The sequence below is a fragment of the Scyliorhinus torazame genome, chromosome 15, assembly GCF_047496885.1.
Source record: "Scyliorhinus torazame isolate Kashiwa2021f chromosome 15, sScyTor2.1, whole genome shotgun sequence".
NCBI classification, from domain to species: Eukaryota; Metazoa; Chordata; class Chondrichthyes; order Carcharhiniformes; family Scyliorhinidae; genus Scyliorhinus; species Scyliorhinus torazame.
In genome coordinates this window covers 145,932,480-145,946,365 of record NC_092721.1, presented here as the reverse complement: position 1 = coordinate 145,946,365, position 13,886 = coordinate 145,932,480, and the positions used below count along the sequence as shown (strand labels likewise).

Genomic DNA, 13,886 nt, shown 5'->3' with positions numbered 1-13,886 from the left:
CTGTTCAGCAAGAATCCCAGCATTTGTTACCAAACTCACATGGCATGTTTCTGTCAGGAGGCCAATAACACAACACTCTGACCCATGAAATAGATTTACAGGGTAGGGGACTAATTGGACAGCTCTGGGCATAGCGCAGGCACAATGGATCAAATGACTTCCTTCCATGCTACATCATTCCACAAATACAACATCGGAGATCAATGTTTTCAAACTCTTCAGTCACCCAAGTTCACAATCTGCATGACAAGTTAGGTAAACTCCATTTCAAATGTGGACATACATGACATGAAGAAAAACGCCTCAAAAGGGCAGTATGAACACGATAACTAGAAGTCAAATGGCATAGATTAAACATTTTCAAACCTTTGTCAGATAAATCAATAGATATGGTTCGAGATATGTTCAAAGAATTTGGATCAGGAACCAAGCACTTACTGAAAATTTGCATCTTTCCATGTCTTACTAGCACATGTTATATTGACTGCTTTCGCAATTATAATTTTCCTTCCAGCAATGTTATTACATGCACCTCTGAAATAAAGCAAGACAAAACTAGGTTAAATTTACCACAACATAAAAGAGTGTATAAATTATTGGCAGCAATACTGCCTACTCTAAATAGGAACACGTAGTACGGCTCTTGAAAAGGTTGTTTCGCTCCATTGGTTGCAAAGTCCAGAAATGTTTTGTTCTCCACTGTAGCTTACAGGCTTCTCAAATCATTTGCCTCGTCAAATATCCTGCTGTCTTAACAACACACTCCACCTCATTCTACACAAAAGGGGAAAGTTTTTGGAATGTCTCACTCAAATGAGACACTGTAGGCATGACTGCGACATTCCTGTTTTTGATTGCCATACATTAGGAAAATCTTCATTTGAGAAGATTGCAAGCAGGATAACTAACAAAAATGCCAAGCAGACATCAAAGTCCAAAAAAGGTCAGAAGAAAGAGTGTGTGTGTGTGTGGGGGGGGGGGAAAGAGAGAGAGAGAGAGAGGGGGAGGGAGAGAGAGAGAGATAGAGAGAGAGAGATAGAGAGAGAGATAGAGAGAGAGATAGAGAGAGAGATAGAGAGAGAGATAGAGAGAGAGATAGAGAGAGAGATAGAGAGAGAGAGAAAAAAATTGCATATGAAAGGGTGTTGAGAAGGGTTTGTATATTGAGGTGCTATATGGAGGTGTTAAGATTAACAATAATCCAAAGGTTGATCAATCTGCGATTAATCAACTGGACATAGGGGTTATGGAGATAGGTCACCAGGGCAGGGATGATCACATTTGAATGGCAGAGCAGCTGTATTCCTGTATACATTGAACTAGAAAAAAAAGTGGATACGGATTACTATTTCAAACTAAAGAGGGGGATTATAATCTGGTAAAAGCAATTACTATTTAGCTTTGATGTTGGGAAGCATCTTCACAAGTGCGCTATTAAACATCTAAAAATGTTTTTTGTAAAAGGATGCAAAAAACTCTCCTCACTCGAGACAATTTGATATTGTGGCAGAGAAAACTATTCAGAAGGATGCTGAAATTGACCAAAAGCCTTTCAACTGTACTTACCTGTTCAATAAAGATTAGCACTAGAGTTATTCTGAATACTTGCTCAGAACAAAACAGGATTATAATTTTCTGCAACACATTCCATGTAATAAAGCAAAAATATTAGTAAAAGGCTGCCATAATTTGAGCTTTTAACAAGCTTATGCAAGTATTCATACAGTGGATAATATGCCAATATTTATTCAAACTAATTAGATAGCAGTAACAGAACAGAATCCATTTCAGGTAAGAACACAGTACATTTAAAGTCATTCTCAAAATAATTATACCGAATTCTATTCACAGCTTGGTTTACCACTTCTCCGATCTTGGTTGAAGACTGACAAAGCTCATCGTAATTATATCCACGCAAAAAATCATCTAGATTATTGCTGGCATTGTAACAAGATATACTGAAAAAGAGAAAACAGATAAAACGCAGTCTCTACGGCAAGGCACAAAACGTGAAAATATCCACACAGCCAAGGTCCCACAAACAAATCAATTATCTGGTCACTATCACGCTAAGAAAGGCTGGTTCAGGGATCAATGTCGACCAGGATATCAGGGAGAATTCCTTGAAATGGTATGACACCTACTCGAAAGGGCAATTGGTGCTTCGGTTTAATGCTTCATCTGAAAGATAGCACTTCATGACTGGATTTGTGTTAGTCTGGATTGTGTGTTCAAGTCGCCAAAGTGAGACTTGAACCCACAAGTCTTTCTGAATCAGAGATTGAGAGGGCTACCAATCAAGTTCAGCAAAAGCAATTTGGACATAATTATGACATTAAAAATGTTAGAGGATTCTAAAAAGGTTTACAAACACCTCAATGCTATTTTGTGACCATTCGCTTCCCATGGTTCGGTTGTTTTTTTTTTTTTTAAATAAATGTTTTATTGAAAATTTTTTCCCAAACAACAATTTTTCCCCTCTTACAAAGCAAACGCAACAATAACAATACAGAAATTTTAAACAATACACAAGTAACAAAACCCCTTTATCTTTGACCTAAACTAAACCCCCCCTCCCCCCCCCCCCCTCCCCCTGGGTTGCTGCTGCTGGTCATCTGTCTTCCCTCTAACGTTCCCCTAGGTAGTCGAGAAATGGCTGCCACCGCCTGGTGAACCCTTGAGCCGATCCTCTCAGGGCAAACTTTATCTGCTCCAGTTTAATGAACCCCGCCATATCATTTACCCAGGCCTCCAGTCCGGGGGGTTTCGCCTCCTTCCACATGAGTAGGATCCTGCGCCGGGCTACTAGGGACGCAAAGGCCACAACGTCGGCCTCTTTCGCCTCCTGCACTCCCGACTCTTCCGCAACTCCAAATAGAGCTAACCCCCAGCCTGGTTTGACCCGGGCCCTCACCACCCGCGAAATCACTCCCGTCACTCCCTTCCAATACCCTTCCAGTGCCGGGCATGCCCAAAACATATGTGCGTGGTTTGCCGGGCTCCCGCCACACCTCCCACATTTGTCCTCCACTCCAAAGAACCTGTTCAATCTTGCTCCCGTTATGTGTGCTCTATGTAGCACCTTAAATTGAATCAGGCTAAGCCTGGCGCATGAGGAAGAGGAATTTACCCTGCTTAGGGCATCAGCCCACATACCCTCCTCTATCTCCTCCCCTAGTTCTTCTTCCCACTTTCCTTTTAGTTCGCCCACCGACTCCTCCCCCTCTTCCCTCATCTCTCGGTAAATCTCTGACACCTTGCCCTCTCCGACCCACACCCCTGAAAGCACCCTGTCCTGTATCCCCTGTGTCGGGAGCAATGGAAATTCCCTCACCTGTTGTCTAGTAAATGCCCTCACCTGCATATATCTCAAGAAATTTCCCCGGGGCAACTTATACTTTTCCTCCAATGCTCCCAAGCTCGCAAAAGTCCCATCTATAAATAAATCTCCCACCCTCCTAATTCCCAACTGGAACCAGCTCTGAAATCCTCCATCCATTCTTCCTGGGGCGAACCTATGGTTGTTCCTGATTGGGGACCCATGGTTCGGTTGTTAATCATCACTTCAAATTTATTTGATGGAGAAAATTTACTAGCATTAAAATAGGCAAGGAAAAGTGTTTGCGACTTAGTATAATGCCTTCACATAGAGAATAGATGTGAAAATGAGAATGTACTAGTCAAATATTCAATACAACTGCAAGAAAACAAAAGCATTAAAAACAAAAGCCCCTAGTTGCCACATTCCGGCACCCTACACAGAGGGAGAATTCAGAATGTCCAAATTACCTAACAGCTCGTCTTTCGGGACTTGTGGGAGGAAACCGGAGCACCCGGAGGAAACCCACGGAGAGACGGGGGGGGGGGGGGGGGGGCGGGAAAAATGTGTAGACTCCACAGACAGTAAAACAAGCTGGGAATCAAACCCAGGACCCTGGAGCTGTGAAGCAACAATGCTAACCACTCTGCTACCGTGCTGTCCTTTGACAATGTCACAAGCGGGCATGTAGTTGTGATATTTTAGATTTTGCAAAGGTTAGCATTATTTTTTTTTTTTTTTTTTTTTTTTTTAAATGGACATAAGAAGCCATAAAGATGGCTGCCGAAAGTCACCTGGCCTTTCCCCTTCCCCCTGCAGTGTGACTGAGCTTCCAGAAAGTTTCAAGTGGATTATGAAGTGGACATGCTTGAAAGTACTTTTCCCTGGACATGTGAAAGCCTTGGGGTTGGATTTTCTCCACCCCCTGCAGCGTGGTTCGCGGTGATAGAGGCAGGCAGCCTGCCATTGGTTGGTGGTGGCATCAGAAGATCCCCCCCCCCTGCTGTCAACGGAGTTTCCCAGTGTATGCACCTGCCACTGCCAGGTAGCCTACGGTGAAAGTTCACCGTCGGCAGAACCGGAAAATTTCACGGAGGCAACAGCCAGAAAATTCCGGCCTTGACCCGCTTTAAATACTGCAGCTGATTAGGGGACTTCGGCTACCACTGCTTGGAAGTTGACCTGGCAGTTTGTCCAGATCACATGATACAGCAACCATCCCGTCTCTGAGAAAAAGAGGGAAAATTCAACCTCTGGTGCTCCGAACACCAGGAGGAATGCTGAAAACAACTTCAGAGGGGGTTTTTGACCAAGGGAGGACAAAGAGGAAAGTTTGAAGAAATCAACTGCTGTTTCTGCCATGTCCAAGAAATCTACAAGTGACGTGACGAGAGGAAAAGGACATTTTCTCTCTCCCTAAAATCCTGCTGAGCTGAAAAAGACAGACACTTGTCGTGTTGGGTGTTCTGCTATACAGACGAACCAACACTGTTGTAGATGGTACAACTCTGTTTTATTACTCTTGATAACAACATCTGCAAACTTATGACTGTGGTTCGTAATTTACCCGTTAACCTGTGGACACAGCCCTAACACTATCTTAGAGAGGCACTCAGCACATGGTGTATGTCTGAGTGGCACCCTGTGAGCTCTGTGCCCTGAGCTGTCTCCTGCTGGAATGAGCGGGAAGTGTCATGTTCCCTGTTTTGTAGTGTGTATGCTCTTGCCTGTGATTGGCTGTGGTGTTGTGTGTGTTGATTGGTCCGTTGATCTGTCCATCAGTGTCTATGTGTGTTTGCACCATGATAGGTTTATCTGAATATCATGACGACACTGACTGCAGAATCCATCAGTATCACAAGAGACGGATTTTAAATCTCAAAGTATCTTTCTTTTACCTGCATTTTAAACTTTGTATCCCCATTTTCATTATCTAAAACTTTTCGACTGAATATCAGTAGTAGTTTATAAACAAATTTATATGTTTACGCCAATGCGTCTCCGCTGGGCAATGTTTAAAATCGAACCAAGCATACATTCAATAAGGGAGGGATGCACATTGACCACTTCAAGGAAACATATGTTATGTGGCCATGACTACACTATTAGATTCCAAGAATGTCCATGTGACCTGGGGATGGAAGCTAAGAAACAAAACAAAGGATGAAGTGAATGCCAATTGCAGTGGGGTTGAGTCAGCCACTGTTTCCTATTTGACAGTTAAAAACACTGGAAAACCTGGGTAGAGGAAACAAGCAAAGGTTCTCTCCAAATGGAACAGGTATCTTTTCAAATGTATTTTATTACAAACATGTATCAAAACAGGTTAGTGAATTAACACCCTGGGAAACTATACTTCCCAACAATCAACTGTACAGTCTGTACAGATTTTTTCCCTTTTTCACCCCCCTCCACCACAACAGCCCCTCAAACACGGTCACAAACATCCCCCACCTTTTCTCAAACCCCCCTGAAGAGCCCCTTAACTCATACTTTATCTTCTCCAATTGCAGGTAGTCGTGCAGGTCACCCAACCATGCTGCTACCCCCGGTGGCGATGCTGACCGCCACTCCAGCAAAATTCGCCGCCGTGCAGTCAGAGAGGCGAAGGCCAAGACATCAGCCTTCCTCCTCTCCATGAGCACCGGCGTCTCTGAAACCCCAAATATCGCCACCAAAGGATCTGGGTCCACCACCTCCTGCACTATCCTGGCTAAGACCACGAACACTCCCGCCCAGAATCTTACCAATTCTTCACAACCCCAAAACATGTGCGCGTGATTTGCTGGCCCCCGCCCACACCTCTCACACTCATCTGCTACCCCACGAAAGAACCCACTCATTCTCGCCAGAGTCATATGCACCCTGTGCTCCACCTTAAACTGTATCAGGCTCATTCTTGCACAAGAGGAGGTCCCGTTTACCCTTCGCAGTGCCTCACTCCATACTCCCCAATTGATATCCCCTCCCAACTCCCTTTCCCATTTCTCCTTGATCTTCACCCGCTCGCCTCTCTGCTCCCCCAGCCACGTATATATCCCCAATTCTTCCCTCCCCTTCTACATTCGGAATCAGAATTGCTCCAGCAGGCTGTATCCCTGTAACCTGGGGAACCCCCTCCAGACCTTTCGCACCAAGTCCCTAACCTGCAGATACCTGAACTCACTCCCCCTCGGCAGCTCTACCCTCTCCCTTAGCTCCTCCAGATTGGTGAACCCTCACCTTGACCAGCACCACCTCCTATATACACTATCCACCCCCCACGGCTCAAACCCATGATTCTCACACAGCGGCATTAGCACCGACATCCCTTCCACCCAAAAATGCCTCCTCAACTGATACCAGGGGCGAAATTCTCCGTAAACGGCGTGATGTCTGCCGACTGGCGCCCAAAACGGCGCAAATCAGTCAGGTATCGCGCCGCCCCAAAGGTGTTAAATGCTCCGCATCTTGGGGGGCCGAGCCCCAACCTTAAGGGGCTAGGCTGGCGCCGGACGAATTTCCACCCTGCCAGCTGGCGGAAAAGGCCTTTGGTGCCCCGCCAGCTGGCGCGGAAATGACATCTCCGGGCGACGCATGCACGGGAGCGTCAGCGGCCGCTGACGTCATTCCCGCGCATGCACAGTGGAGGGAGTCTCTTCCGCCTCCGCCATGGTGGAGACCGTGGCGAAGGCGGAAGGGAAAAAGTGCCCCCACGGCACAGGCCCGCCTGCAGATCGGTGGGCCCCGATCGTGGGCCAGGCCACCGTGGGGGCACCCCCGGGGCCAGATCGCCCTGCGGCCCCCCCCCCCCCCCCCCTCCCCAGGACCCCGGAGCCCGCCCGTGCCGCCTTTAAGGTAGGTGGTTTAATCTACGCCGGCGGGACAGGCATTTTAGCGGCGGGACTACGGCCCATGCCGGAGAATCGCGCGGGGGGGGGGGGGGGGGGGGGGGGGTGCCCGGCACGGCGCGATTCCCGCCCCTGCCGAAAATCCGGTGGTGGAGAATTCAGGAACCAGCGGGGGCGGGATTCACGCCGGCCCCCGGCGATTCTCCGACCCGGCGGGGGTCGGAGAATCTCGCCCCATATCTTCATTGTGGACTGCACCACCAGGCTCCTTGAATACCTACTTGGAGCCATTGGCAACGCTGCCGTCACCATAGCCCTCGAACTAGACCCCTTACAAGATTCCTCCTCCATCCTAACCCACTCTACCCCTTCTCAAATGGAACAGGTTTCTGTCTAGCAGTCTTCAAATAGTTCCAGATGTTGAAGCAGGTCTCAGAATATGGCAGAGACTGCGTTATTGTGTGCGTTGTCCAATTAGAAATAACAGCGAGCTGAAAAACAGGAAGGTAAAAGGGTTGTGGAATTGCTGTTGCTGGTGTTGCCGGAGCCCACCGGTCATATAAAGGAGCAAAAGTCTGGCACAAGGATTGGCATGACCCAAGTGAGAGGGGGTTTGCAAGTACCTCATCAGTATCAGGGACTTTGGATGCAATGTGTCTGCTGATGAACGTGACTCATGCTAAAATGATTGAGGGCATAACACAGGAGATGCAAAGACAGATTGCACATTTGTGCAGAAGTAATGCACAAATGTGGTGGGACCGGAACCAATGTTCTTGGGGGGGGTGTTTGCTAGTGCAGTTGGGGAGGGTTTAAACTAATGTGCCAGGGGGATGGGAACCGATGTAGGAAGTCAGTGGGGACAGAAACAAAAGGCAGGAAGGGAGAGTGTGTAAAGCATGACCAGAGAAAGCAGGGCAGAGAGCAATGAAGGTCTACATTAAACTGCATTTATTTCAATGCAAGGGGCCCGACGGGCAAAGCGGATGAACTCAGGGCATGGACGGGCACATGGGACTGGGATATTATAGCTATGACTGAAACATGGCTAAGGGAGGGGCAGGACTGGCAGCTCAATGTTCCGGGGTACAGATGCTATAGAAAGGATAGAACAGGAGGTAAGAGAGGAGGGGGAGTGGCGTTTTTGATTAGGGAGAACATCACGGCAGTACTTAGAGGGGATATATCCGAGGGTTCGCCCACTGAGTCTATATGGGTGGAACTGAAAAATAAGAAGGGAGAGATCACCTTGGTAGGACTGTACTACAGGCCCCCAAATAGTCAGCGGGAAATTGAGGAGCAAATATGTAAGGAGATTACAGATAGCTGCAAGAATAATAGGGTGGTAGTAGTAGGGGACTTTAACTTTCCCAACATTGACTGGGACAGCCATAGCATTAGGGGCTTGGATGGAGGGAAATTTGTTGAGTGTATTCAGGAGGAATTTCTCATTCAGTATGTGGATGGACCGACTAGAGAGGGGGCAAAACTTGACCTCGTCTTGGGAAATAAGGAAGGGCAAGTGACAGAAGTGCTAGTGAGGGATCACTTTGGGACAAGTGACCATAATTCCATTAGTTTTAAGATAGCTATGGAGAGTGATAGGTCTGGCCCAAGAGTTAAAATTCTTAATTGGGGCAAGGCCAATTTTGATGGTATCAGACAGGAACTTACAGAGGTAGATTGGGGGAGACTATTGGCAGGCAAAGGGACGGCTGGTAAATGGGAGGCTTTTAAAAATGTGTTAACCAGGGTGCAGGGTAAGCACATTCCCTTTAGAGTGAAGGGCAAGGCTGGTAGAAGTAGGGAACCCTGGATGACTCGAGATATTGAGACTCTGGTCAAAAAGAAGAAGGAGGCATATGACGTACATAAGCAACTGGGATCAAGTAGATCCCTTGAAGAGTATAGAGATTGTCGTAATAGAGTTAAGAGGGAAATCAGGAGGGCAAAAAGGGGACATGAAATTGCTTTGGCAAATAATGCAAGGGAGAATCCAAAGAGATTCTACAGATACATAAAGGGGAAAAGAGTAACTCGGGACAGAGTCGGGCCTCTTAAGGATCAACAAGGACATCTATGTGCAGAGCCACAAGAGTTGGGTGAGATCCTGAATGAATATTTCTCATCGGTATTCACGGTGGAGAAAGGCATGGATGTTAGGAAACTAAGGGAAATAAATAGTGATGTCTTGAGAAGTGTGCATATTACAGAGGAGGAGGTGCTGGAAGTCTTAAAGCGCATCAAGGTAGATAAATCCCCGGGACCTGATGAAATGTATCCCAGGATGTTGTGGGAGGCTAGGGAGGAAATTGCGGGTCCCCTAACCGAGATATTTGAATCATCGGCAGCCACAGGTGAGGTGCCTGAAGATTGTAGAGTGGCGAATGTTGTGCCCTTGTTTAAGAAGGGCAGCAGGGAAAAGCCTGGGAACTACAGACCGGTGAGCCTAACGTCTGTAGTAGGTAAGTTGCTAGAAGGTATTTTGAGAGACAGGATCTACAAGCATTTAGAGAGGCAAGGACTGATTCGGGGCAGTCAGCATGGCTTTGTGCGTGGAAAATCATGTCTCACAAATTTGATTGAGTTTTTTGAGGGAGTGACCAAGAAGGTAGATGAGGGCAGTGCAGTAGACGTTGTCTACATGGACTTTAGCAAAGCCTTTGACAAGGTACCGCATGGTAGGTTGTTGCAGAAGGTTAAAGCTCACGGGATCCAGGGGGAGGTTGCCAATTGGATTCAAAATTGGCTGGACGACAGAAGGCAGAGGGTGGTTGTAGAGGGTTGTTTTTCAAACTGGAGGCCTGTGACCAGTGGTGTGCCTCAGGGATCGGTGCTGGGTCCACTGTTATTTGTGATTTATATAAATTATTTGGATGAGAATTTAGGAGGCATGGTTAGTAAGTTTGCAGATGACACCAAGATTGGTGGCACAGTGGATAGTGAAGAAGGTTATCTAGGATTGCAACGGGATCTTGATCAATTAGGCCAGTGGGCCGACGAATGGCAGATGGAGTTTAATTTAGATAAATGTGAGGTGATGCATTTTGGCAGATCGAATCAGGCCAGGACCTACTCAGTTAATGGTATGGCGTTGGGGAGAGTTATAGAACAAAGATCTAGGAGTACAGGTTCATAGCTCCTTGAAGGTGGAGTCGCAGGTGGACAGGGTGGTGAAGAAGGCATTCGGCATGCTTGGTTTCATTGGTCAGAACATTGAATACAGGAGTTGGGACGTCTTGTTGAAGTTGTACAAGACATTGGTACGGCCACACTTGGAATACTGTGTGCAGTTCTGGTCACCCTATTATAGAAAGGATATTATTAAACTAGAAAGAGTGCAGAAAAGATTTACTAGGATGTTAGCGGGACTTGATGGTTTGAGTTATAAGGAGAGGCTGGGTAGACTGGGACTTTTTTCCCTGCAGCGTAGGAGGCTTAGGGGTGATCTTATAGAGGTCTATAAAATAATGAGGGGCATAGATAAGGTAGATAGTCAACATCTTTTCCCAAAGGTAGGGGAGTCTAAAACTAGAGGGCATAGGTTTAAGGTGAGAGGGGAGAGATTCAGAAGGGCCCAGAGGGGCAATTTCTTCACTCAGAGGGTAGTGAGTGTCTGGAATGTGCTGCCAGAGGTAGTAGTAGAGGCGGGTACAATTGTGTCTTTCAAAAAGCATTTAGATAGTTACATGGGTAAGATGGGTATAGAGGGTTATGGGCCAAGTGCGGGCAACTGGGACTAGCTTAATGGTAAAAACTGGGCGGCATGGACTGGTTGGGCCAAAGGGCCTGTTTCCATGCTGTAAACTTCTATGATTCTATGATTCTATAAGTGCGTGTGACTACATGAAGGGTGCCTTTGATGCATCAACTGATTTAAAGTGAAAATGTTCCCTTTTGAACATTAACAGATGAAGGATATTGAAGTTATGTTGATTTTGACTGGTATGTTATAGTACAAGTTAAAATCAAAGCAAAATTTTGTCCATAGGTTTTCTATCCGCTGGCTTCATGGGGACTCCATTAAACGTGGACCTCAATGGGATCATAACGAGAGTCAAATCATGATTTCCTGGTCAACAGTTCAGCATGATGGCTCAAGAGCTTGAACAGCAGCATATTATTTAATTGTACATGGATTTGGTCCAGTTATTCTGGAGTTGTATTCCATGTGGTGTCAAATCCCCAGCGGCTGGGTGGGTGGTGCCAGTGCAATCCTCTTACTGCTGGGCTCAGAATAAATGCTTAAATATTGCCAATCAAATATCGGGATCAAATGATCTGGACCCTAGGGATGTGAAGCTCAAAATTCACAATAAATGTTGAAGGACTTTAAAAAAAAATAATATCGCTTTCATTAATCATGGCAAAAAATGTCAAAAAAGGTTTACATATTTGAAAGCAAATATGTAAAAGAAAGCTTTGTACATTTTCATGTGGGCGCTGACTCGGCCAGTTGTTTATTGCGCATTCCTGTTGGTCTCGCGATTGGATGAGTGCAACAGCAACAACACAAGAAACTTGCCAAGATCCATGCTCCAGGCACCCCATATACCACCTTAAGCATTCACTCCCACTGCCAACACAGTGGCAGCAGTGTGTACCATCTGCAAGATGCACTGCAGCAACTCACTAAAGGTGCCTTCGACAGCACCTTCCAAACCCCCGACACCACCCAGAAGGGGACAAGAACAGATGATGCATGGAAACACCACCCCATTCAAGACTTGGAACTATATAGATACAAGACAGATGTCAGAGGTAGGTTCTTGACTCAGGCGTGGAATGCCCTGCCTGCAACAGTAGTGGACTCACCAACACGAAGGGCATTCAAATTGTCATTGGATAGACATATGGACGATAAGGGAATCGTGTAGATGGGCGTTAGAGTGGTTTCACAGGTCGGCGCAACATCGAGGGCCGAAGGGCCTGTACTGCGCTGTAATGTTCTATGTTCTATATCTTCCTTCTTGGTAACTGGGTCAAATTGGTAACTGGGTCAAAATGAAATGAAATGAAAATCGCTTATTGTCACAAGTAGGCTTTAAATGAAGTTACTGTGAAAAGCCCATAGTCGCCACATTCCGGCACCTGTTCAGGGAGGCTGGTACAGGAATTGAACCCGCGCTGCTGGTCTGCCTTGCTCTGCTTTAAAAGCCAGCTATTTAGCCCTGTGCTAAACCAACCCTTTCCCAACAGCATTGCAGATGTACCTACACCACGTGGACTGCAGTGGTTCAATGCAATGGCTTAAAACCACCTTCGTGGGCAATAAATATTAGCCTAGCCAGCGATGCCCACACACCGCGAACAAATAAGTTACTTCAGGAAACTCTGTACAAACTAACTTGTATGTAGCTTTTACAATAGTGATATTGGCAAGAGAAGCAACTACTCAGTTAATACAGCAAGAAAAACACGATTTAGCCATTTTGACTATCATGCCTGACCTTTTACCTCAGCTACCCTCCCCCCCCCTGCACTATTCACATATCCCTCAATTTCCTCAGTATCCACATATCAACCGGTCTTAAATATATAATCAATTACTGAACATTCACAGCTCACTGGGTGGGGAATTCCAAAGAATGACAACTCAGTGAAGGAATTTCTCATCACCTCAGTTCTAGAGGCCTGAAATATGTAAATAATAATAATAATCACTTGTCACAAGTAGGCTTTCAAGTTACTGTGAAAAGCCCCTAGTCGCCATGTGTACAGATAATTGCTCCCATCTCCATGTAGTATGGACTTATCAGTCATTAGACCTGTATGTCTCTGTACTGAACTTTCCAGCAGGTAATTTGAGTGCTATATTGGGTTAGGGGTGGAGAGACTTTGATATTTACTGTAGCTTTCTCAGAGGCCCCAGATTGACTCTCATACATAACATGGTCCAATTGACAACTGCCCCATGGTCATTTTATTCTTGCGAGGCTTTAGGTGCGGAGTTGCACAACAATCACAGTCTGAGGATTCAGGGTAAACCATTTCGGACACACAAGGAGCCATTTCTTCACACAAAGAGAGTGGTGAGGCTGTGGAATTGATTACCACAGGAAGTAGTTGATGCTAAAACTTTGAATATATTCAAGAGGCGGCTAGATATAGCACTTGGGGAGAAGGGGATTAAAGGCTATGGGGAGAAAGCAGGATTTGGATGACCAGCCATGATCATGATGAATGGTGGAGCAGGCTCGAAGGACCAAAAGGCCTCCGCCTGCTCCTATCTTCTATGTATCTATGTATAATCCTCCTGCAATGCTTGCCTGTACAGGTGGGCATGCATTATAGAGACAAGGGAGGAGAAAAAAAATGTTGTTTAGAGTTTAAGAGTTGGGAGAATTTTACAAGTTATCACAGAGGTCAACTCATTGTCTCCAATAGTTGTTCTTCCTTTCCTCCTCCAGAGGGCATAATCAAGCTCTTATCATTCTTGAAAATTACAAATCCAGGTCATTCCACCTTTAGAATAGTCCATTAGGGTACCAAACAAGTCATCTCAGAACTAGGAAATACTGGATGAAATTTTGCCAACCAGCCCTCAGTAGGAACCAAAACGTCGGAAACCTGCAAGCGTAAAATTCCTTTGCAATTCTCCCAATAGCAGGTTGCATTTCCCGCTGGCAAATGGCATGGACACCATTTTTATATTCAGCTGCATCTCATGAATGCTCATTATAACAGCTGCCTGCCAGCAACCCATCAGGCCTTCCAATCATGCATTGCGCCAGTAG

At 46.1% G+C, this 13,886-nt stretch overlaps 1 protein-coding gene across 2 annotated transcripts in view; it reads right to left on the bottom strand.

The window, feature by feature from the left end:
* LOC140391875 (anoctamin-7-like) overlaps positions 1-13,886 on the bottom strand; it is a 147,856-nt gene that overhangs the window by 90,161 nt on the left and 43,809 nt on the right. For both annotated transcript variants that reach the window (XM_072476866.1, XM_072476867.1), the window contains exons 6-7: positions 1,836-1,958; positions 439-534 (exon numbers count right to left, since the gene is read on the bottom strand). In XM_072476866.1, the coding sequence (XP_072332967.1) occupies positions 439-534; positions 1,836-1,958 (219 nt within the window). The remainder of the gene's footprint in view (positions 1-438; positions 535-1,835; positions 1,959-13,886) is intronic.